Consider the following 27335-nt stretch of genomic DNA (forward strand, 5'->3'; position numbering starts at 1 on the left):
TTTTTTGGAAATTCAATGATTTTATTTACAAGAAAAAGATAAAGTTTCTTTACTAATGTAAGATACTAGTTAAAATTGACTGTATCGGTGAGAATTTCATGACTTAAGTGTGACAAGCTGAATGAAATACTTACCTTTATATTGTGGTTTTTGACCTTTGGAAAGATGTTCATTCATTTGCCTCCACTGGGCATGCGTAGATGTTCGTATAGGTAAAGTAGATGCTGTTGTAATCAGACTATCTTCTGAATCTAAATGATTTCTAGCAACTATTAATTCCACCTGAGTATCATCTCTCGACTGTGCTATAATATTTGCTACTTCTTCAGCACTTTTATCTTGTAGACAATGACTATTCCACTTGATTACTTCATCTCCTGTAATTTTTGTAACGTTAATATGTTTATGCTTTCACTAAACGTTTTTCTAAAGTATGAATTCACTGTGAAAATATATTTTATCAAAGATCTGTATCGATTGGTTGCTAATCCAGAGACTTTTAATCGTTACTTATAAGAAAATAATGGAAAATAATTTTTCGGTTTTGAAGATAAAGATGGAATGGATATAAACCAAAAACTTTTATTGAAATTAAAATTTTATATCGTGAGCTAGATAATTGATAGACGGAAAAAATTCTAATTAAAACAATAAGTAAACAAGAGTCTTTTGTATCAATAATTTATTTTATGACCATTCTCACCAAAACTATTATCGATTTTACAGATACATTACTAAATAGAAATTTTTCGTTCAAAATGAGAATTTTTTAAATATAAAGCTAATCGTATTAATTAAATTATTATGTTATTACTGAATATTTCCATTTTATTTTTCCCGGAGTAGAAATAAAAAAGGGCATGCGTTAACGTGATCCGGACCGGATCAGGGCCTAGTATGAAATGTTGTAATATAGTATTTATATAGTGTTCTTATCAGGCTTTTAAAAAAATACCCTGTTACAGAATCCTAATCCGGTCATGTTTTATGACCTGATCGTAGTTCTTTTTGGGGACCTCTAATCTATCCCATTCCGGACCTGATTTAAATGAAAATTAATGAGGTGTAATTTATTTGACTTACATTAAGTTGATTTTAAATAATACATGTGTCAGTGAGAGTAAACAAAAGAGTTTCCTGTAATGTATATCTACGAATTATTAATGAAAAATCAAGATCCTCGTATGAATCCTGTAAAATACCCTAATCTGCTCGATATAGGTTATTTTAATCAGGACCACCTGACTAGTAATTAAATCAGATATTCCGGAGTGATTCAAAAAATTATTTTTTCGAAGTTTAAGTTTAAGTTGAAATATTTTTTTATTATATGTCTAAAAATTTATGTTCAATAAGAAGAACTTTTCACAACTAATCAAAAAAAAAATCCTCGCTTTCCCCGTCCGAAGGACGGGTATCGAGTTCCTCGCCTACTAGGACATACCTCTGGGAAATTATAACTCTACTCTCTTCGCGATGGCGTTTCCCGGAACGCGTATACCTGCGCTTTGAAACAGGCACGGAGATACACGTAATTAGCTTGAGGCCTTACGACATGCAACTATGAGTCCGACCTCAATTGGCCAGTATCTAGTCCTACATATCATATTTTGACTTTGCAGCCCTAGGCACAAGGCTTGTAATTTGGCCTCACGTAGTACCAACTTTATCCGCTTTGGTCGGCGGTCGCTAACGCATCTCGCGCTCGGCGTGTTCGGAGTACCCATATTTAGACTACTATATGAAGCAGTACGAAATGGGGCACGACAAACTATAATCTGCCCCTGCGTAACACGACATATCTTAAGGGACAAAAATATCTATGTAAACACGAAGGCCCAACCAATCGAAAAATTCAGAGATTTTGTAACCTTGAATTTTTCTTTTCTTTTGCAACGATAGTTCGCTGGCCGAAGACTCTAAAAGCCATCAGCTACTACTACTAGACTTTCTAACTTTCATGAGGGAGAAGAAAATCCAGGTCAAAGAGTTTTTCTATTACGTTTTAGAATCGATACGTTAGCATTACTCGTTGATCTACACGGAAAACATGCACCTGTATTCATCGATGCCTTCCATCGTCTTCAATCTAAAATTTCAAGCTTAAGCTGAATTCAAAAAAAGATAAAATGTAAGATTTTATTGAAAATATAATGTTTGAGGATATAATATGATTTTTTTTAATGATCAGAAAGGTAGAAAGGTCTGCTCTAAATAATAAAAATCTGCATAAATTACTTGTTTGAACTAAGATATACGAATTTAATGGATTACGAGTATGCTTAATACTATTCACTGCAGTTTGTTAGTCATTTATAAGTCATAAAAGACAAGTGCCAATTCAATACATATGGCTCATAAAACCAAACTCTTTTCTGAGTAAAGAGTTGCTGTTCCAAAACAAATTTAAGCGAGTCTGCAGAGTATTCTTATCTATTCAAAAATCCTTGCACATGAATTTAGGACTTAGAGATCCGAAACAGATTTCTAACTTCGATTGAGGTTAATTTCACTCAAGTCTTAAAAAGCAACTCTTTGCTCTCGTTACCCGAAAATTTTTACTGAGTTGCTTATTAAATTTTACAACGCGCACGCATATGGTCTTGAAGTACTGCAGTGTCCCCGTGAAATATACTGGGCTGCTTAGCAGAATGAAAAAAAAATTCTTCTCAGTGTACTTAATGTTGATTGTTTGAATCAAAAGGTATGGTATTGTTTTGTGCGCCAAGCATAAATCGCCGCTATCTCGCCATCACATTACAACGAGTCACTACTGTATCTCTGTACAAATCATAAAATTTTTTGTAGGTTATTGTTCTTAAAATTAAAATTTTTTTTTTTTCTAACATAGTCATGGGCTGAAATCAGAAATTCGCTCAAAAAGCAATTGTTGGCTTTCGAGTAAGTATACTATGAAGTATCCCCAATTGCTTCATTTATAATATACAACATTGGAAAAAAAAAAATTTTTTGCGCAAAAATGGAGTAAAATGAGAGTTTATTTATGAAATAATGATACTTTTTTTTTTATCAAGTTGGTGATCAGAGTGTTTGATTGTTATTAAGTTTTCTCATGAACAGATTGTAAAGTTGGTAACAAGTTATTCTTGCTCGAGCGTGAATATACAAGTAATTAAAGTATGTACAAAAAATCGTAAAATTTCATCCAAAACAGCGTTCTTCTCTTCAGCTATACAGAAACGTGCGTCAAAAATAAATAATGATAGTGATAGAGCTACAAAAAGTTTTAAAATCATTAGACGCCAATTATTTAAGTCTACGAATCAACAATACGTAAAATGAATTATTATCTTGGTTTTTTTTTTTTTAATTTAGTATTTTTTATGACATCATCAACATAACAACCAATAATCAATAGTCGTGCCATCTGGCTGACATAAAAATGGATTATGCAGCTTCACCACATGCGTTCTTGAATGATGTAAAGATAATTATTTACGCACTCAAATCTCTTGAGCATACCTAATGATGATTGTTTTAATGAATTTCAACAGTTTTATGGACATTGAAGGTCAGATTTAGAATAAACATAAATTACAAATTGCAATCAGTAACTGATAACTTGGAAATTTTTTAACGCCTAACTTTCATCCATGGAACAAAAAAAGCTAAAGATATTTCAGAAAACTTCCAACTTTTAATCTTCGAAGGCGAATATCTTTTGGCTGAATTAATAAAAAAAACATCATTTATGCAGCAAATGGAAGCTTATTGATGATTTATATAGCGAATGCAAAAGTAATTCGCTTGTATCTTGCATAATTTTCGAGTAAAAGGAGAAAACAAAATCGTAGGAAGAAACGGAATACGAAATTTTGTGTTACTCTTAATCTTGATAAGTATGACCAATTTTGAGTCTTGTAATTATGTATTGTGTTCTTCTGTTGTCTGTTAGACAGTTCTTTACCATCTGTTGTCTTTGATTGTGGGTAGTCCTGATTTGGTATTTTTTCGAATACAATTCCACTTTATACACTAAAACTTATCAGCATCATTATTGAACATTTGTACTGGGGTAGGTTCTTCAGTACCATTAGTGCCATTAGTAATGGCTCTGCTATGACCACGCGTTCGTTTTCATTAATATTTATATACGATGGGACCCATTCGAAGATCGCATGATTAATTCTTGCTTCTTCGTTTTTTTTTTCGATGATTGAAATTTAGTCATAGTGCCATCTGCGTTTCAAATAACATCTATGGCAGCGTTTCCTTGTTCTAACATCCCTATTAGAAAAAGATAGATCCTGTGTGTGTACGTACGTATGTATATATGTATGTATGTATGTACAGACGTCAGCATTTTTTTCGTTTTCGATATATCAAGAACGGATAAAGATATCGACTTCAACCAAAATTTATTCAAAAGATATTATTATAAAGAAGATCTGGAAGAAATTTGAACGAATTCGGTCGAGGCGTTTTTTTTTAAAACAAAAAAACTAATCATAAATAAAGGAAAAAATCAACTTTGTAAAATACTTTTAAGCGGAAGAATACCAATTTTATTCGAAAATGAAGTCAATATCGACTAGACATTATTATATATGAATTTGTTATAAACAATTAAAAATTGTATTTATCGATTGAGTAATATGTATATCATATGAATGTGGATACTTTCAACAGAATGATGTTAGCAATTGCACATTGTTTATAACTATTTGAATTTCTTATGAACAACTAATGGGATTATTAATTAATTACTAATGGCAAGTTCGTCATGTTAGCACAGACAAAGTGTGCTCAGACCTATTTTTTACATTTATCTTCATTCTACGCTAAGTTAGAATTCGATAAGAAAAAAACGTCAGAAAAGTCATTTTTCTAGTTTGTAATCATAAAAGCTGTATTTAATCAATCAATATCACAAAAAAAAGTATATTCTTCAGAATCGTCTGAATTTTAATGTGGAAAAGAAATAAAAAATACACGATTATTACGAACGAAGTTGTATGCGTTTAAGGTAAAGTGGGAACAAAGTTCCTAGTGTCCCTTTAAGGAACAACTTCAAAACTACCATCTGCGCTAAGGGTTAATGTTTACAAGAATAAATATTAATTTACTATAAATGTAATGATCATAAATTGGAACTTTGAAAAAAGTTCTTTTTTTTATTCTTCCTATTTTAATCAATTTTAACGATGGATAGAGTTATTATTAATGACATTTTGATTATAATATTAAGTGCACGCCGTGGATGCACAATGCCAATTACTAATTTTTTATATTTTCTGCATAAATGAAATAACCGATAAGGAAAGAGTCTCTCATTTTTTCGATATATTTCGATTGTAAGCTAACTTCAAAAGTTTATGTAGATTCATAAGTAAGACAAAACTGTTCTTTTGTCCACACATCACTATTTCCTTTGGTTCAATGTTAACCAATGTTGATAAAAAGTATATTCACGTTGCAGTACACTTATTTCTCTAGGAAGATTACTCTTTTACTTTTAATTTTCTTCGGTTCAAATGATTCGTCTTTTTCTCAATAGTAGTTTAAAAAGCTTAATCTTCTACCACATGTGTATTGTTTTCTTTATTACTGGTTGGTTGAGATTAAAGGAGAAACAGTCCTTCTGGCTGGAACTGCATATTTATAAGAACATTGAGTTTCAACTCAGAGAGAATTAAAACACAATCGTTTTATGTTTATTAAAAAATCATTTAAACCCAATTTAAAATTATTTTATGCAATAAAATTTATTTTCAGAATCTGCCAATCTTGAAACCATTGGGAATGTTCTTAGAAATTTCTATTTTTTTTCACATCAAAATTTGACGGAAGAGTTCTAAATTTGTATGATTCTGTTTCAGTAGCGGCATCGAAATTTGAAACATCAGAACGTTTTTCTTATACGGGACACACAAAGTGAAAAAACGGAAAAGATATTTAGAGTCGAAGTCGATACTCAGCTCCTAGTGCACATTTTACCCTCTCTTTCTATCTCTGTGAGTACACTTACATGTTTCTTTTTCGCTCTGTTTCTTTCATGCTTTTTTTCTGTTTCTTTTGCCTTTGGACTTTTTGGTTGCAGATTACGGATGCTTTTTCCTGCGGTTTGAAACACCGCACAATAATTTCTGCACGGGATTGCTTGGCGACTGCATATTTTTGCGATTCGTGTCTGAGACCTTTCAATTTAGTCATCTTTGAGGTTATCGGTTGTCTCTTACATCTTTCTACTTATTACACTCTTCTGCAGCGCCGTTATCTGTAGTGGACACTCACCGAAACTGTTACCTTCACGTCAGGCCCCGAAGCCAAAGTAGTGCTCGGCTCTATCGACAACTTCGACTAATTCGAAAATCTGGTCTTTTCCTTCACGGCTTCATTCAGAGCTCAGCTAAGAGAGCGAGTCAGCTAAGCTTCGAAAGAGTGCTTTTATCGGAGTTGCCACTACCAGAAAGACCTGCTAAAATCACTCTACAGAGTATTGTGAAAGCTATAAATGGATTGAACACGTCCATCTTCAAGTTGGGGGCAACGCAGACTGACCATGGTGCAGTTATTGGCAAGCTGCCGGATTTTATGGCCAAAGTAAAGGCTAGCTGCAAAGATGTAGAGGATATTAAGCGCGAAAATGCTGAACTAAGGTCTGCATCAGAGCGACTAACTCTACGTGTTGAAGAGCTTGAGAAGCGTGGAGTGTCTGCTACCTCTAATTTAACTCCTTCTTCATTGTCTTCTGCCTCAACCTTAGCTCCAGCTACCCAGACAAATACTTCTTTTTAGCACCTTATCAAGCAACAGGCTATGAAAACAGAGCTGATGATATTAGGTTTTCCAGAAAGTAATTCACTTACCAACCCTCAATCTTTGGTTATGGCAGTGTTTGATGCCCCTAAACTATCTGTTTCTCTTGGTGAGATCGTAGAATCCAGGTTTATGCGCCGATTGCTTTCTGGATCTACTCCTTTCGGTTCTACTGTTGTCTCTGTAGTGCCCTCTTCAGCTTTTACTTCTACTTTGACTAGTGCTATCAAAAAGTCATCCAAACCTAAGATTACTGTCTCCATTGCTGTGAAATGTGCTGATGCTCACATTGTGCAATCAGCTATTGTTGCCAAACGCAAGCTCAGCAAGTTGTCCTCATCTGTGCTTACCCTCGCAAAACTACCACCGGATGCCACGCCGATCTCTTCTCGAGACATCGAGGTCTCATTTAATGAGCTACTACCCTTCAGGACATTTTAATTACTTGGGAAAGTGAAGGCTACTCTTAAGCCGATTGGCTTTAACTATGTCTGGGCCAAAAACTCAACTGTCTGCTCCGAGTTCAAGAGTGAGGATATCACACAAGTCATAAATAGCCATGATGACATTGCTCTGCTGGTAACGATCTACTCATCATCTAAGCAGTGACTAACTTATATAGCTTCACCCTCTAACCTACTCTTTATGCCTTGTTTAGTCAATGGCTAGAAAACCACGAGAAACGCAACCTGATCAACAATCTTTAGCGGTTCCTAAATGACCATGGTCTACCTCTACATTGCACACACTGAAATGTGGCTCTGTATGAAATCTTTTAATATACTTATTTTACGAGAAAAAATCTGTGACGTCACTTAGCTGTTTCATTATATAGTCGTTTATAGTCTGTATCTATAACTATTTTACTGTGTAACATGTAACTTTTTGTTTAATTGTCTAAACAATAAATTCGACTATCTATCTATCTTGGTAAGTATTATTTGATGTGTTTTAACTGCTCTAATTTTTTGTATTTTTTTCCCATTCAATTACCACCATTGTCGGCATAAAAGACTGCTTTTTAACTTTGTTATCACCCTAACTTGAAATTATGATATTAATTGTGCTATTCCTTCTGACAAACAAGCTGAACATCAGTCTTGTGATTCGGACTCCTCAGCTACTTCGCTTACATCTACTAACACATCTAAACAGCCATTCAGTGCTGATGAGGCAAGGGATAAACAGTCTGTGTGACCTAAACGTAAGACTACACGCAATACCCGGGCTATTCCTGCAACTTATTGTCCCGTCTCGACCACGCAGTCTTTTACTGTCTCCAGTGCCTCTTTGAGCATATCTACAACCTCCACTGCTACTTCATCTCGAACTTCTACTTCTATTTTCACTATTGCAACCGTTTCGACTATGACTGGTTCTATTCTTGCTCCTGCATCTGCTTCAACTGCCACTTCTGCTACCCTTGAAACTTTTATGAAAAGTATTAACGTTATCCGTGCTGATGTTGCGGTGCTCCCTACATTATCTGCCAAAGTTGAAGCTACAAGGAGGGACGTAGCTGATCTTAAGGCTGCTAATATCAAGCTCGAGGCTGATAACTGCCTCTTTATGAAAAAGTTAACTAAGCTCGAGGAGTACGTCAAGAATTTATTCAAGTCTACCTCACTAAGATCAAATGCTGCATTGTTATCAAACTACGCTGTAGTAACACGCGTTGCTGTTGCTAACGAGTCGCAGACTACTTGTCTTTAGCGCATTCTTCAATCCGAGCAAGCTGTTTACGTGTTTGTTATAAGTGGCCTGTGTCTCACTTTTTCCTCTGACTTCACTAAGCCACCGCCTTGTATTTGTGAAGTCATTGCTATCCTCAGTATCGACCTGTAGCCTGGCGATGGCCTGGAAGCTCGCCTAATTATTCAGAAGCCATCTGCGAGTGCTACGAATTATGCTTCTGCTGCTAATCAGCCATTCACTTGTCTATCATCCTCTCGCAATGTTGTTGATCGTACTTCCAATGCTGTCAAGTACTCACGGAGCTCTCTTACGACTGAGATTTTAAATGCTAAGCGTCGTCTTGAGACCTTCAAATTTTGTATACTGAACTCTTTAAGCTCAATTAAAACTTAAAAGCTTTCAATTCGTCTGGGCTCGCAACACCAAAGTTTAGACCGAGTTTATAGATGGTGAGTTAGCACACATCATCAATAATGAAGCTAACATAGCGAAGCTCGCCTCTCTATACGCCTCTACCATTGTTTGACTATCTTCAGCCTCCACTGCTGCTGCTAATAGGCCCGCCAAGTGGAGGTGTTGCTCTTTATGTGCACGAGTTACTGAACTCTTTAATACTTCATTGAGAGAATATACCTTCTCTGCTATCTGGAAGGGAGCCTTGATAGTATCAATCAACGAAATCAAGAGCCCTAAATCTCCTGGTGACTTTCACCCCATTGCACTTCTACCATTCCTAAACAAGGTTCTGGAGCAACTTGTGTTTGATCAGTTATCTCTCTATCTGCTGAGCAAACAGCATCCTTGATCCACTTGAGTGTGGCTTTCGACCTAATTACAGCACATAAACAGCCTAGATGAAACAGTAACATCCCGGTGTCTGACCAGCTGCGGGGTCCCGCCAGGCTCTGTTCTTAGTCCATTACTTTTTTCTATTTTTATCATACATATAAGTAGCTGCATAAGTAAAGGTTTTTATCTACTCGATGCTGATGATCTCCAGATTTATCGTGGTTTCAAGCCAGCTGATCTCCTTAACTGTCGATTTCTTCTAAATATTGGCAAGGCCAAAGCTATACTTCTTGGTGCTCGAGGGTTTATCAATGACATTGATCTTAGATCTCTGCCATCTCTGGGGCTGGGGGATCACTTTCTTTTTTTTGTCAGCACTCAACGCAACCTTAAGGTTATCTTTGATTCTAAGTTGACGTTTGAACATCATGTACGTCATATCATACAGAAAATTAACCACGGCTCTTATCAGCTCTATGCTATTCAATGCTATGCGGATCAACATTTCAGACAAAAAATTAGTTAACATTCTGATTATGCTCCACATTCACTATTGCTTGTTTGTGCTGCAGGGAATTGGCACTGATGATATTAAACGTGCTACTTCTGTCTCTTCATTTAAAGCTTCACTTCGTGCATAGCTCATTGACCAGAAAGGCTGCATGGCTGTTCCCATGCTCCTTTCTGGCTTTGCAGCTTGCCTTATTAGTTGAATATACTTTACTTGTTGATCTGATTTTTTCTTTTCACTGTCTTAATCTTAAGGGATTAATTCTTTTATCTTTGCGCTCTTTCCTTATCTATTTCATGTATATATCTGTTAAACTTTCTATACAATAGAACCATTATCTAATCTAACCTCTTTTTCTCACAAGCGCGCTCTTTCTCCTATGAACACCGAGGCTACCAACTACTCTATACACGAAAAATTTTGTGTGACATCATCAACGCATCTTTATATGCAAATGTCTTTATAATTGTTACATATTATCCTTCCATATTGTTTTGACTTGGAGGGCCCACAGTTAGTCTTAGAATATTCAAAAAGTGTCTGATGCTGGACTTGTCGCTAGCAGGACTCGAATATATTGCATAGATCCCTTTAACTTCTATGTCTCTCTAAACTTTTGCTCACCTTCTCAGATCACACTTTTTGTAACGCTTTCGTCAAGTATTTACTAGCTTACTTCCCAAGTCGAGCGTGTGTAAAGAAGTTTTACTTAAAAAAAATCTCGTCTGCCAGTAATTACCCGGAAGGAATAGGTCTGGCTCTTAAGGTATGAACCATTTATGCGTTTGGGTGTACTATAGTTCTAGTTGATCATAATATTCTGTCATTTGATTTACCAAGAAATATACAATTAGCAGAAGAAGTTAACATTTTTCAAGAGTTGAAAGAAGTTTTCAAGAAGTTAACAGTTTCAGTCTGTTATTATTGGCCCTAAATCAGTTAGTCGAGAATATTCCAAATTTCTCTATACCGAAATTGTCCACCGGTGCTTTAGTCAACTCACTGGACCAATTAGAGAGAACTCTTGCTCTCGTAGCCCAGCAGACAACTTTACGGCTATAATGACGCTAACAAGCACGTGTTCAAGCATTTGTGGTATCAATTAGCTCCAGACAAATCTTGAGTTTATGTAGAAATTTCAAGTTCATCAGTAACAATAATTATGAGACGTCTCCATCAGTTCATTACGAACAAACTACAATTATCAGTCTAAATGATGTGAGTAGTTTAGAGAGGACAACTTTGAGTCTGTGGGTGCGAAATTGTGCTCAACTGTGGTCGTGTGCCTGTCACTTAGGGTTTCACAATACAAAATTGACACTAAGTTAAATCGACATTCACCCCCGGTGATCGATTTTTTAAATTGATTTTTATCAAGCCATCGATATGGTGTATAGATACATTTGTACTAATATCAATACTTTCGAAATTTTCAAATTGCCGCTTTTGTAAGAAGAAACTAAAACATTAGAAAATTTTAAATTCAAATTAGACGTTTTAATTGGTTAATAGTCAATGAATTTTTTTTTATCGCAAAGATAATCGAAAGTCGTGTCTTTTTCAGTATATCTATGGAGTAAATGTATCATATATGTATAATTTTTAAGATCTAAATGGCTCATGTAACGTGTTTTCTTGCCGGTAAAAATATTTATATTTATTTGTTTTTATAAACTTATGCAAATCTCAATGTTATTGTTTGAATTTTTATTCATTGTGGATTATAAAGTGCCTTCATCGCAAAGTACTTTTGCCCTTCATTTTTTCATTCATCAAGAGGATTCCTATGGTGTCGAAGGATTGAGTCCATAAGAACCATAAGACTATCATCAGAGTAATGACATGGAAAAATACTATAATTTTTCATTTAATCTCGATTATTTTCTCAAGCTGGTCAAACGTAGATGAGCCGGATGATTTTAAATTATTCTGTAAATTATGTGCCTTTGTTTGAAGTGAAGCGAAATCAAAGTTCACAATATCCCTTTAAGGGGCAACTTCATCCCTTTTACGGGTTAATATTACTTCATTGACGTTATGTGTACTTTATTGTTTGTTTTTAATTGAAAGTATATAAAGGTAAGGGGTACAATGCCGAACCTCAGCCTATATAGTTAATTAGCTTGCAAAGCGTCCTTTGTTGCTCAAAAAGAGACTATCACTGCTACCTATTGAAAAATTTTTGTACTTGCTCAAGGTTTTTCTCTGACTTACCGACGAGAGATACTTCATGTTTTTGAAACTTCATTACTGGAGAGTGAAAATAACATGAAGAGCATTTCGTGGAACGTTACTTGAGCAAAAAAACATAATATCAAATGGAAAATTACTTATTTCTACGATTAACGGAATTGATTATATAACTCCTATTGATACCAGAATCCATTTTAAAAGTAAGACAGATATTGGAAATTCAAAGACGTGGGATATAATTTAATGTTTACATCTTTAATTCGAATTAGCATTTAGTATGCAAACAAATCCGACAGGCCACCATGTAATTGGGATCAAAAGTCACGTTCCCAAGGAAAACATTCAGTCTCTTGACTGAACATACACATTGTGTTTAACCGATACAAAAAAACAAGTGGACCCTTTTTGTACATGTGAAATGTGTTTATTTTAACACAAATTTTCTATCTGTGCGATCGTACAACGTCGGGCAACGTTTCTCCTATGTAGGATTTGAATGAAAGTCCGCTTGGAAATACCACTGAATTCTTTTCTGAGTATTATGAAGGTAGTTCTGCGACAGAATATAATAATTTTTAGTTATACCTGTGTGATAAGTTTACTTTTCCATTAGAAAATGGTTGAACTTTCCACGCAGATATGGCGAAAAATCATATTCAGTCCTAAGGAGAATAATTGAACTAGCTTCAACCACGTGTTTACCACCCTCACTTTCGGCTTGGCTATATTATTTCTTGATAAAAAAAAAAAATGTATTTAGCTGATGTTTCAGACGTTCGAAACGTTAGTGACGACAGCTTGTATATAAATTAGTAAACGAAATGAATTTATAGAAAAAATTATGAATTGTCGAAGAAATTAGGAACGTCTCGAAGTTATGTATTTGGATAGGGAGAATAAGATGGCTCTGTTCTTTCAGCCCAGTCTCAATAAAAGAATGTAATAGGTTCCGTTTTTAGTTAGATTAAATAGAAAGATACTTTATTTATGGATCAGTAAGAAGAAAAACTCGATTATTGAAAAAAGAAAAGAAAAACTTGGATTTTTTCATCTCCTTTCGGCACATCTACACAAGTTATTAAAAAAAATGGATAATAATATCGGCAAATGAGAAGGGTATGTAGAGACGACAGTGTAGTAGCTCATATGGAACAATGTGAGCAGAGTTTCTATTATTCAGTCATCGTAGTTTGTCATTTTGTAAATGAATTATTTGTATCAAAATTTTTTCAAAAAATCATTAGATTTTTTTTTAGCTCCGTATAAAATTAGAGAGTAAGTTACTATACATGTCTTATTAATGTTAAATTAACTATGACTTTAGTTCATGGAATTAAAAAGTTATTTATTTTAAGTATTTTGATGATTAGGTATTAACTAATTTTTTTAGTGAAATTACCTAGGAACAGTCGTTTGCTATATTTAGTTGGAAATTGTGGTTGAACTAATTCATTATTAATTGATTTAATTAATCTCTTTTTTAGTGTAGTAAGATTATCAAATTACTTCAGGAGTTATAATTTCTAAAATTTATCGTCTGCTTAATTACTCCAACCATCTTGATTGCGTGCACTTGGCACAAGCGTTGCTATCATTTATGAAAAAATTTTTAAATTATTCATCAAACAGTTATTTATTCATTCATATCCTACGATAAATAACTGTAGTATACCATGCTATATGATCATAGTATTGTTTTTTTTGTAACAAACTAATCAGATCATCGAAAAAAATCATCAATATCGCATACACCATCTTATTAACTTTAAGATGCAAAACTTTGTTGGTATTCATACTACTTATTGTAGAAATGTAGAAAACTGTTGGATTGTGAATTCTATTTTCTATTAAATACGAATATTTCAAATGAATTTTTGAAAAAATTCCATAACATAATGTATCTGTCATTTAAAATTTCAGAATTAAAATAAAAAATTAATTAAATTTGAATCAATACACTGTTACCAATTGATATGTGAAACGAAAAATGTTCTTTACATAACACAATAAATTAAAAAATGATACTTTTAAAAGATAATTGATTTCCGATTCTTGTGCAATACCAACCTGGCCTCAGACGACCATCAATTGCAGCTGGTGTTCCTTCCTTAACCTTCTCAATAACTGATCCTATTCTACCATCTTCAAGAAGTTGTCCTCCAGTTACTTTTAACCCTAAAATGCCTCCAGAACCAGCAGATTTCCGTAAAATCATATGGACAATCATTTTCTGGTTATCACTGCTCCCTTGCGGCTGCTAAGAATCCCCACAAATTTTAATTTAACACAAGAAGCCTCATGAATTACATGAGACTTAGCAAGGTTGATTTGCAAAATTTATTTTTTTTATCAGTATGAAAATAATGTAAAATTAAGTTTCTTCATTTTACTAAAAAGTTTTTGCTAAGTCTTAATATTAAATGAAGATATATAATATCCAGTAAAAGCCTTCTCTGAAATTGTTTTTTGTTTCCTTAGTAAGACAAACATAAAAGCTCAAGCATAACATTCAACATCAAACAAGCAATAGCTTTAGATTAACATACAATAACAAGAAGATAGAAAAAATTCAGGTTGATAGGACAATTAAACATGCAATAATGGTACGTTTAATAGTATGTTCGTATTTTTAAACACAATATTGAATTCGCTATAAAAACTCATTCTTTTATAATTGCTTTGTATAAACGTCTATTTTCCCGTAAATAATGCCTTGATAATTGGTTTCGGAAAAACAAATGTTTATAGATTGGATCTACTTTCGAGTAAGGGGCCTACTAAGTAAAGATCATATATGTTGTTGTGAATTTTTTTTTAACAGAAAATTTTAAAAACATTTGTCTCATCGTTAGATTTGATAAATTAGATTCAATACATGATTAAATAAGTTAATTCAATGTATAAACAAATAAAAATATTAAAAAAATTTTTGTTATTATTAATATTAACGTCCATAATTAATCTGAAAGGGAAAAAGAAATACGAGTTAATTTCGTCGGAAAAAAGTCGTTACTTGTAGTTATATCAATACGAAGCAAATTCTATATTTATTGATTTTTGTGACTTCTTTATTTTATTTTCATATATTGATGCTATATCGTATGTCGATTGTATTTCTAATCGAAGAACTTCACCTGACATCATCTTTAAAATTTTTCTCATATGATCGATTGTCAAAATTTTCAATTGATTATCATAACGAAATTCATGAAGATATAATAAGATAGTAACAGTGCGCTAAACCGACATCGTGGCCTAAGTGGTAAGGTGCCAGCCTAGCGCACTATGGGTAGCGGGTTCGATTCCCGGCTGAGACAAGACCCATTTATAATATAGTCTTTTCTCTGACCACGATGAGCGGGAGGCCTCTCAGAGGGCAGTCAAGGGCGTAAGCTATCGTGCTGATGACTGAATAGTACAAAAAGTGCTATTGCCGCCACGATGCCCTTGGGGAACCAGGCGACACCCCATTGTAGTACAGCCTTGCTGATGCTGAGTCTGAAACCAGGACCCTTGAGGTAACCGGTAGAATCTCCGAGGGTAGGACGATTTCTTGTGGAACTGGGACGACCTCTTAGGTTGACACCAGGCCTATAGATCTTGCCTACCTAAGGCTGAGGAAACCGAGGGACCCATGGGGCTTAGCGGAATCTCCAAAGGCAGAAATAACGTTCTTTCGTACCACCATAATATATATATATATTGGAAATCGACAGGGACTGTTTCGGGGCTCAGAAGGGAACCAAGGCAACTTGGGAACCTAGGGAACCTGCAGGCCTAAGACATAAGACGACCGCCTTTACTGTGCAAACAGACCCTGCACAAAGGCCCTGTGGCTAAGTGCAGGGGAAGGCGGGACATTCTAAGACATCTTCCAAAACAGTGCGCTAAACAAACCTACTCATTAGATTTCTGGACTAATTGCAAGAAAAATTTTTTTTATTCTATTGGTAAGCAAGAGATTCTCTTGAAATATAGTTAAGAACCAATTTTAGTAAAATAATGTAGAGAAGTAATAAATTTTCATAAATTTTTAAAAGGTCCCTGATTGAAATTGGGTCAAGAAAATCCAACTGTCGACTGGGTCTTGTCGAGATATGTCTTTTGTTGAGATTGACATAGAATGCTTAAATTTAATGTTAGTCTTTATCAAAAAATATTAGCTTTGAAATTTAAAAGAGAAATGTGATGATAAGTTTGAAGTTTAATTGGATGAATTTTGATACAAATTAATCGAAAGTGTTTGAAGTCAGGCTCTGATCGGTTAAAATTACCTGAGAATAACCTAATTAGGTTTGTTTAAATATATATGTGTGTATATATTTTTGGCAAACTCTATACACTTTTATACATTTTCGGGGGTTTATGCACCATTCGAGAATTTTTCTTTAAATTTATAATTGTAGATATATTCAGTCACCTCACAAAGTATTTGTACGATAGCAAATGCTATTATATTTTCATGAATGTCAACATTTAATAAAACTTAACATTTGTGAAATATAGTACATCATTAGTATTTGTACTACACATTAGTATTTATTTACCGGTTGGCTATAAAAAAGAGAAAAAAAAAACATGAATATGTAAAAGTTTAACACCCCACAGAGAAAAAAATCCAATAGAAAATATTGAAAACTCCGGGAAAAATTACCGTGCGGCACGGTAAATTTCAGTAACCTGACCTCTAATGTTTCAAGCTTTCTGCAATATATCTATCAATTCTATAGATATTGTAAATCAAACAATTGAATTAGATTCGCCAATTCATTTCAAGAAAAAAGTATCGACTCACGGAACTTTCTGCCGATTATTAATAATTTAATTTTAATTGTAAAATATGGGCCTTTAATCGCCTGTGTACTTGGATTGAGAGAGAAAGTGATTTTACCGTGCAGCAATAGAAAAATTCTAGGACAACAAATAAAATGTATGTTTTATCCTCTAATTTATCTTCAAAATTCTATCAATTATTCGTTGTTCAAAAAAAAATTACCGTGCTGAATAATAAAAATTATTAACTAAACTACAATATTTCTAGTGAAACTTATAATTTTTCTTTTAAATCTTTATAAAAATCACTAAATTGACAAAAATGCGCCCAGTTTATAGTGCTGGACTATAATTTTTATTTTGCACTTCTCTCCGCGCACCAAGTATTCGTACGCCCTCCACCACCTTATCTTCGACATGAGCTGCCGATCACGATGCTTTACACAAAGCAATGCACGTTGCGACACGTCGACAATCACACAGTTTTATTCACAGTTTTACAGGTAAGTATACTTATAATGGCGAAAACCAAAGAACTTTCTAGTGATAAAAAATTTAAAACTATTTCGCTTCACATAGGAGGCAATAGTTATAAAAAAATTGCAAAAATGCTTCATAGAAGTAAGTTGACTATACAATGAGTTATACAAAAATGGAAAAAAGTTGATACTATACTTAGAAAATTTGTTGAAAAATTTACTATAATGTGTAGGTAAAATTTACTAAGCAGTTCGATAAAGCTACTTTACCGTCGGTTTTTAAGCAAATTTTTTTAAAATTGTTCCATACTCTTCACATAAAGATATGAAACTTTGCTGTACATTGTTAAGGTTAATGTGGAAGGCGGAGGAATAGTTAAATAAGGCGTTTAATAAAATTTAGAGTACACACGTAACATTAACAAGTGGAATATATTGATTAATAGAAAGTGAAAAGTACAGTTACTAAATAGAATGATAGCTGACCAACAGCTTTCTTGTTTACAAACCGACTATATCTTTCAGACTCCTTTATTACAAAACTGTTGAATTACTCTAAGGACGAACTTATCACTCATACACTCATACAGAATATTGATGAGCTTCGCCCCTCTTCGAATTACTTTACATTTGAATTTGACAGTTACTTAGCGTTCGAAAACTCAAATATCAACACTTCCGCCGTTTGAGTACTCCAACGATAATTCGCTTATACCAATATTATTCTGCAAGCATTCAAACTGATCTCGAGATACGGACTTTGTTAAGATAAATGCATACTGCAGCTTCGTAGGAACATATTCTACTGAGATTTTTTTATTCTCAATCTTTTCTCTTATGTGGTGATATTTCACATCTACGTGTTTCGTACGCTTGTGATACACTGGGTTTTTCACTAATTTCATAGAGCTCTGATTGTCTATAAACAAGCTCGTTGTTTTTTTACACTGACACGTGAGATCTCTGAGTAACCTTCTATGTCACACTGCTTCCTTAGCGCCTGCTGCTGCTCCAACGTATTCTGCTTCAGTGGTACTCAACGTCACATGTTTCTACCTTTGCAATGAACAAGTCATTGCACCATTTGCTAACACAAAAACGTAGCCCGTAGTTGACCTTCGAGTCTCTATATCCTCTGCGTAATCGGCATCAGTAAACTCCTTTAGTTGTGTATCGCCTTTTCCTATACTATACTTTATTCCTAGCTCACTCGTACATATTAGATATTGCATTTACAGAGTACGCTATGTCCGGGCGTGATACAGTCGCCAGGAACATCAAAGAACCAACCGCTTCGTGGTACGGTACATTGCTATGAATTTTTTTCGTCAGCATCAACTGGCATTAAAATTACATTCGGGTCTGCCGGCACACTCTCAGCATCTCTTATACCAAATTTCTCTATTATCCTTTTTACATAGGCATTCTGATGAATAAGTACACTGTATTTTTCCCGATTTCGCTCGACTTGTAAACCAGCAAATCATTTTGTATCACCTAGTGTGATTTCAAATGACTGTCGAAGCGGTTCAATCACAACACTCAAGGCTGACTCACTCTTAGATACTATCAAACCATCATCTACGAATAGCGCTAACCAAACAACATTATCATTGACAACATCCCGAAAAATACAACTGTCAGCTTCACTAGATTTGAATCGAAATTGTTTTAAAAATTTACAAAAGGTCTCGTTTCAACACCTTGGAGCTTGTTTTAACCCATACAATGACTTTTGTAATTTACACACTGTATCACTGTCACAGGAGCCCGTTGATCCTTCTGGAACCTCCATGAAAATTTCTTCTTTGAGCTCACCGTAGAATAACCCCGTCTTGACATCGAACTGGATCATCTCCAAATTATGTACTGCTACTAGGGCGGTTAGAACTCTCAGGGAGTCGTATCTTATGACTGGAGAGAACGTCTCTGTATAATCAAGACCCTTTTCTTAAAGAAATCCTCTCGCACACAACCGTGCTTTGTATCGATGAATATTGCCCACTGTATCTCGAATAACCTTGAAGACCCATTTTAAGTCTATGGGCTTCCTCTTATCACTTCTTGGTACAAATACCCAGAACTGATTTTTCTTGTAGGCTTCCAATTCATCCTGAATTAACTCTCTCCATTTGCTGGCTTTTGGACCAGTTACAGCTTCCTGATATGTTGCAGGTACATTGTACTCTGCCAGATCAATCTCGAATCTTTTTGGGGGTTGAATAGTTGCTCTATTTCTTAATCGTAAAAAAATGTTTTCATTTTGGGTTTCTGGTTGAGTTTGAGCCTCACTTCTCGTTTGTATTTTACTAGGTCCTTCTTCTATCTCTCTTTTCTTACTCACCGGTGTTGTCACCTCTTCTTCATGTTTGCTTCCCAGCATTGTGTCGTCACTACTGCGGTTGTTCAGTATTAGTGACCCATCAGATACATCTTCGTGGAATACTAAGTCTCTAGTTACCGACACACGTCTCGTACTTGGATCATACACTCTGTAATTAGAGGTATTGGCTTCGTAGCCAACAAAAATTACTTTCTTTCCCTTCGGATCAAACTTCCGTCGGAACTGCTTTGGTATATGCATGAATGCTTCTGAACCAAAAACCCTCAAATGTGAGACTTCTATCTCCTTCCCCGTCCAAGCTTCGTATCGTGTCTTATCTGGATGTGCCGAAGAGGTTGTCCAGTTGAGAACATAAACTGCATTATTCATTGCTTTCGTCCAAAATGCAAGCGATATATTTTTAGCACGAATCATTGCTCGAGCACTTTCAACTATTGTCCGATTATCACGATCGGCTTTTCCATTTTGTTGTGGTGTGTAAGGAGCACTGTTCTCCATCTTTATTCCTTTGACTTTCAGGTACTATTTTTCGTGGTACCGTTTCACCTCTTCATTTCAGTATTCTCTGCCATTATCACATCTCAAGATTTTTATTGATTGTCCAAACTTATTGGTCAACATATTATTGTACTCTTTGAATTTCTCAAAGACATCTGTCTTATGCTTCAGAAAGTATACGTGTTGAAACCCATTAAAATCATCCTTAGGCGTTAGACAAAAGCGCACGCCTGCTAGTGACGGTTTTGACATCGGTTCACAAACATTTCGCCATCTCACACACTCTCTGCACATTCACATGTTCTAATCTCTCGTGCTACGTACGCAGACCTGTAGTAGAGACATTAACTTCACATACACCGTTTCTTGCAGGCCTAACTTTAAAGATCATTCTACACACTTCATTACTTTGCTTCACTCCTAATGCCTTGATGTCATCGTCTCGTGTGATTGCAACTCGATTGTCTATGAAAGAAACATTGAAACCTTTCTTGGTACACATACCCACTGAAAATAGGTTTTTCCTTAGACTTGAAAATTCGTCCCGTTGAGTTTGGTGACTTGTTTTACTGATATTTCTTCCGCCATTTTGACTCACTCAACAACGCGTCTTTACTCTCCCACAAGATCTTTCCATTTTTTTTCCCCTACGACAATTATCTATCTTCGCACTGTATTCCTGGGCCCATAACCTGTTAAGGTTAATGTCGAAGGCGAAGGAATATGTTGATTAATAGAAAATGAAAAGTACAGTTACTAAATAGAATGATAGCTGACCAACAGCTTTCTTGTTTACAAACCGACTATATCTTTCAGACTTCTTTATTACAAAACTGTTGAATTACTCTAAAGACGAGCTTATCACTCATCCATTGATACGAAGTATTAATGAGCTTCGCCCCTCTCCAAATTACTTTACATTTGAATTTGACAGTTACTTGAAGTACGAAAACTCAAATATCAAGATACATCATTTTCATATTAAAAGATAGCTTCACCCCTAAAATGAAAGCAAAAGAATCCAGAAACAACATTTGGGTTTTTTTCGGTATTAAAAAAAATTTTTTTCAAAAAACTGATATAGTATTTTATAGCGCGTAATTTATCCTGTCTGCTCCTAAAGTAAATACCAAATGTGCCAATAAACAATAAAAATGTAAGAGTGCAAAATTCACGAAAAAAAATTTTTAAAAAAGAGGCTTCAAATACTATCAAAAACCGTAAAATTTATGTTTTCTTTTTTAATTTTAATTATAAAATGTTCAGAAAACGATTCTGAACATTTCAGAATTTTCCCAGATTTTTTCATATGTTGGAAATATTTTGTTTTCTAATGTTACTTACAAAGGCGTTCAACGGCATTTCCTTCCGGAGCTCCCAAAATGCTCGATTTTCAGCGCGCCTTCGCGGCGCTGGACATTTTTAACTGTCCACGATAGACAGGTGCTTTCGCGGACTTTTTTGTAGAGAATTCGATTCTCAATTTGCCAAACTTCGACACTCGATAAACAATAGTAATGATTGATTCCGAGTTATAAAAATTTGCACAAATACTCTTCTAATCGTCCCCTATAAGAATATTTAACCATATAATTTTTATTATCATTCTATAATTAATACACGATAAATTTACACGGCTACTAGACTATTATCTGGATAGTAGGCACATGTGGTCGGGAAATGTGAACCCTGAGGCTGGTGTTTATTTAACTAGGTATTGTCTATTTTTACATCATGACTGAAAGAACATCTTTTTCATGTATTTGTAAGGCTAAAGATTTTTTTTTGTTGGGCAAATTTTACTAACGTGCTTGATAAAATTTACCCAGAAGATTTCGTAATGATTCATATGCGTAGTTTGTAAAATTTCTCAGATTCTGGAGGTATCACGCGCTTAACCCAAAGTTAAGGGTAATTTTTCACAACAAAATTTTCTCAGTGTACTAGTAATTTACTAAGAAAACGATGTCCAAAAGTACCAGAGATGAACGACACATTATGTATGAAGTACGAGCCAATCCTTCCGTATCTGCACAAACAATTGCAACAGACCTCGCGATATTAAAAGGAAAGAGTGTTGGTGCTGAGACAGTAAGGGAAGTAATCCAAAAAGATGAACATAGGAACAAATTGCACTTCAAAAACCGTATATCAGTGAAATTGACGGAAAAAAAGCTTAAATTTTGCTGAAGAATGTCTCAGTAAACCATTGGAATTTTGGAAATATGTTTTTTTTCAGACGAAAGCATGTTCTATATTTTCGGTTTTAGTGGCAAAAAGGAAGTTTGGCGAAAAAAGGGTTATCGATAGAAAATGTTATTCTAACAGTTAAATACGGAGGTGCCGGTGTCATAGTTGGGAGTTGCATGAGAAATAATGCTTTGGGAAAATTCATTTTATTGAGAGTATAATAAATGCACAAATTCACCTGAAAATATTGCGAGCTTAGAAAACCTGTGGTTATTTCTTGACAAAAAAATTAGAACATTTTAAATATATAATAAAAATGAACTGAAACAACACTTGGAATCACAATGGTATACTGTATCCAGTAAATACGTCCAAGATTTGATTGAGTCAATGCCACGACGTTTGTAATTAGTAATTGATAAGAATGGATTATTTACAAAGTATTAATAAAATATCGGAGTAAAATTATTCCATTTTACATTTTTATTACACGTCATAAAACATCAATAATCTGTAAGTATCTGTATATTTCATTCACATTGATCTCAAACGCCATTCTTACATTAGTAAATACGGATAATTTTCATTTTATATAAAAATATTATAAATTTTATTAGAGTACGAATACTTTGTGGAGTCACTACATATATATATATTCATTCGTATATACTTACATTCATACAATTCTCAGAGGGGGGGGATGATTTGTTACGTTATTCGTTTTAATAACATCCCATTGAAGTATTGTTCACGTATTGTTTTAAACGAAACGTATCACCCACTACATGGTCTACGTAAGAAAATGTTCTAGCTCTATGAGCTGTCATTACATAATCAGGTCTAGTAACTTGGCACCCCAACAAGAAAAACGGAGGGGTGAAAGGTGTATTTTGGAGTAGTTTAAGAAGAAATTAATTTTTATTTTGGAAATTTAGAAATAAGTTTGCAGGCTTTGTCAGAGAAGCCTGATCAACTTTGCCTCCGAGAAAACACCTAGGTTAACCTGCCCTTCTACACATAAATCTAAAAGAAATCACGTGACGATATTACTAATATGGAAACAATTCCACAAATTGAAAAGTGAAAACGATATTAGAGGGTAATCGAAAACTGACAAATCGAATAATTGAGTAATCAAAGGAAGATGATAGCAAAACATGATGCTACTTCTTGAAATGAGACTCAAGAAGTAGCATGATGTTCAGTAATGCGCAAGTCGACATGGAAGATGAAACAAAGTTAACACTTGGAAGATACGGCAGATTAAGAGTAGTTCTATGAAGCAGAGAGAAGGTTTCAGCACAATTAGGAATAAGTCAAGACCCGAAAAGAAATAACTAAGTACGCTCTGCTGCTTCTGTGAGTTGTATTGAGTCTAATTTACAGGGTTTTAAGTAATCAAATAGAATTTTAAATTTATAAACTAAACAATGGCTGATTTTTCACCCTTGGTTTGCTCTTGTAATTTTAGTTGATAGTTATAAATCTTACATTAGAATTAGAATTTTTTTGTTTATCATTGATACACACAAATTTATTACCTATCTTTTTATTCATTACAAAGTATTACGTATCTAGCATTAGGTCATTCAAACGGCTAAATTTGATTAAAAACTTTACTCAACTAATCAATTCTTATGCAACGTAATAACTATTTACAATGAATAAGAGATTCTTTTAATTGGCTGTAAAAATACCATAGTTCTGGATTTTCGTGCATTAATTCATCTAGTTTATTACTGTTTATACCAGTCAAATAGCATTTTTACGGATTAAGTCACAGGAATCAGCTAATTAATTTATCATTTTCATCTGAGTTATTATTTCGTCATATTTTACTATATATATGTACTGTAGGAGGAAGCCTCCAAAAATAAATTAATTATGCTGGGATACCCTTATATAGTGAATAAATGTATTTAGGCCGTATGAGGAACGGCGCAGAGCAAATGGGGAACCACGTAAGACAAATACCAGTACGATTTGAAACGAATTATATTGATTGATGAGATAGCTTAACTGGTAGAGCAGCCAGCGCGTAACCGAAAAGTCCGGGTTTGAGTTCTGGTCTCCACAGAATATATTTTTCGCTGAGAATCGTCCTGAGCTAGTTGTAGAGTTGTCTGTATGTGTTTAATTAACTAAAAAGTGAGGGAACCCCTGAAAGGAACTGTTACCCTATAAGAATATAGTTCCGTTCTGAGGACGCGTCCAAAAATAAATTAATTATACCGGGATACACTTATACAGTGAATAAATTTTTTTTGTTAATTATCTGATAGACATATATATTTAAACGTTAACCTTTAACAGACACACTGAGTGAAAAGTACCAACCTCTTACTGTTTTGAATTTAAATTTTATCTTCATTCGTTTTAATTCAAATCGATCACTTCGATGATATCTGCATTGATGCAAAATTCTTAACTTCCCAGTAGGAAGTTATAGTAATGAGTGCGATTTAAAAAATCCCGACTTTTGACATATCTCCACGTTTTGAGGTCTCTATAATCGAATATGACAGTTTCCCAGTGAACGACTGTGTGTATGTGTATGTACGAATATGCGTTCAAAATTATTTCTTTTCCTGATTATCTCGAAGATATCTACGTAGGATTAATTGCATTTGACGCATAATTTCGTAACTTAGAACTGATAAGGCTTCCAGAGCACTTTTTACTCTTATTTCCTAGGAAGGAATACCGTTTAAATATGTGTCTATGAGAGGTTACTAATGACAAAAAAACATGAATTAGACGAGACTTAATCTAATAGCAAGGCGACAGAATATATCTGAAAATTTCGTTGCTTTTTCTTGATCAAAAGCCATTTTAAAATATTCACTAGGACCATCTAAATTAACATGAATATTTTTGTAAGATAAATTTGAGTTTTATGTCATATCAAAGTCAGCTGCTCATCACGTGTAAACATATCTATCAATCGGAAAAAATTACTAAGAATAAATTTACTTTTTTATGAATTACACGAAATTTTTCCAAATAATCAATTTGAACAAAAAATTTTAACGAAATTCTATTACAATAGCTATAGCCATCAGGATATCCTAAATATTCGTAAAGAGAAATGTATTTTTCATAAGCTCGTCTCCGATACTGAAATTAGGTTGTAACAGATTTTTTAACACGACGTGTTCTGTGAGGATCGTCCATCGACGACACCTAGCACTGTCGTAAGGTTATCATGGGAGGTCGGGTCAATGATTACCGACTGACCCATTATCAATCAATGAAAGGATCAATAGTTGATCCGAAATTTCAAATTATAGATGAGAGCGTAATTAAGCTTCTTACCCTACTACTAATTAAGAAGCAATAGATAAACGATAGATTCCCAGAATCTTCACTCGGCGGTTGCCTGTCTAGTTGAAAGGACGTCACTTGGCATTGCTTGTTGTGTCGAAAATACATCACTATTTTGTGAGTCTTACAATTAATTATACAAAAGCGAACGTTCGTGAAGTTTGAGAGAAGATCTATTATATCATCGGATTTATTCTGACTGGTGGAGAAGCTGTTGGTGGCCAGAAGGAAATCGTTGGGGGAAGTACTCAGTAAACCTGGATATCCAGCCGTTGGTGGTAGAGCAGATCAACGACAGCTACAAATGGAGCCATTTGCTGACCTTGGGTGCAATGTGGGACGTCACTCGTAAGCTGTATCTTTATTCTGCTAATGGATCTACTATTATTGTATAGAAAGCGTATGTCGCGCAATTTTTATTGCATAATTTATTGAGTGATTACGGAACGCCGTAGTCAGGAATTTTAGCGGCAACGAATCTTTGTCGTACCGTACCTCTCTTGAGACCAGAAATTATTATTTCACTAGACTCATGAGTAGTCGTTTGATTGATGTTGGATTAATCTAATAATTTGCTTGATATTTTAATATTTCTTATTCGAGAGACTATTATGAATCTCTTTGATACTTGATTAATTGTTTTAATATAATTTTAGCTACTTTAGCAGTGTTATTGTTATTCACGCAGGAACCAATTACGTGGTCTGTAACATTGATGATAATATAAGGCGCCTGGATTTATTATAAATTTTTTCGACATTAATTCGGTTTTGTTACCGTAACATTAAATATAGCAATCTAGTTGAATATTAATTTTTTATTAACGATAGACACTGTGCCGAGGCACAACAGTCGACGCAGATTGAGAACCACTCTTTGTCTATCGTTACAACTCTCATTTAGATTACGAATAATAGAAATTTTATAAAAACAAATTCAAATTTCTTAAATCAACTCTTATTTTTCGTCCAGGTAAAAAAAACAACAATCAGTTATTGTTGTCATTTATAAATATTTTGTTAATTTTGTTAATGTAATAGTAATTGGATGGAATTTTGTTATTTTGTTTTCATTACTCTCAATACAATTTTTGTGAAAATTTTAGACAATTGGTAAAGAAATTTTCAGAACAATTGAAAAAACTTTCATTACGAAAAAGAACAATTAAATTGATTTGCTATTTTAGATTTTGAATGTAGATATGAATTCAGTTATTCTAAGTATCTCTTGAATGGTGTGAATGAAAGCCTCACAGCTTTGATATCTCTGATCCCATTATAAAAAAACGATCTGTATATTTTGCTCGATGAAATAAAATTTCCCAATGGTGGAGAAGTGATTTATTCAAGGTATTTTTATTTAAACTAAAGCATTATCGATTCGAAGAGAAGTCTTTCAATCAATACTATGTTTCATAACTATAAAAAAAACCGTACATTTTAATCATACTGAAATTTTTACAGCGAAATATAAAAATAAAGTATAACTTACATAATGTATATGAATTCGTTACGGGCGTTGAATCATATGTGTATTATCTATTGAATCTAGTAATTGATATTGATGTTTCTTTATCAACAATCATTAATTAATATCTATGAAAGTGAAATTAAGAGCTCTTAAAAATATATTCTATGATATTAAATAGATACATGTACAAGTATACAATGAAAACAATATCAAATTTCATCAAAAACAGCTCCCTCCTTCTGAGCTGTATAAAAATATGCGCCAAGCACAAATAATGATAATGTTGGAA

At 34.1% G+C, this 27335-nt stretch overlaps 1 protein-coding gene across 11 annotated transcripts in view; it reads right to left on the minus strand.

Annotated features, from left to right (window-relative positions):
* The window catches only part of Rim (Rab3 interacting molecule), a 244107-nt gene that overhangs the window by 196636 nt on the left and 20136 nt on the right, over window positions 1-27335 (minus strand). For 9 of the 11 annotated variants that reach the window (XM_035091932.1, XM_035091934.1, XM_035091929.1 and 6 more), the window contains 2 exons: window positions 14036-14225; window positions 135-377 (listed from right to left, as the gene is read on the minus strand). The exons of 1 other annotated variant lie outside the window; for it this stretch is intronic. In XM_035091932.1, the coding sequence (XP_034947823.1) occupies window positions 135-377; window positions 14036-14225 (433 nt within the window). The remainder of the gene's footprint in view (window positions 1-134; window positions 378-14035; window positions 14226-27335) is intronic. One more of the 11 variants, XM_035091933.1, reaches the window with a different exon arrangement.

The sequence above is a fragment of the Chelonus insularis genome, unplaced genomic scaffold (genome assembly GCF_013357705.1).
Source record: "Chelonus insularis isolate UGA/USDA-ARS -01 unplaced genomic scaffold, ASM1335770v1 contig_8_pilon, whole genome shotgun sequence".
NCBI lineage: Eukaryota > Metazoa > Arthropoda > Insecta > Hymenoptera > Braconidae > Chelonus > Chelonus insularis.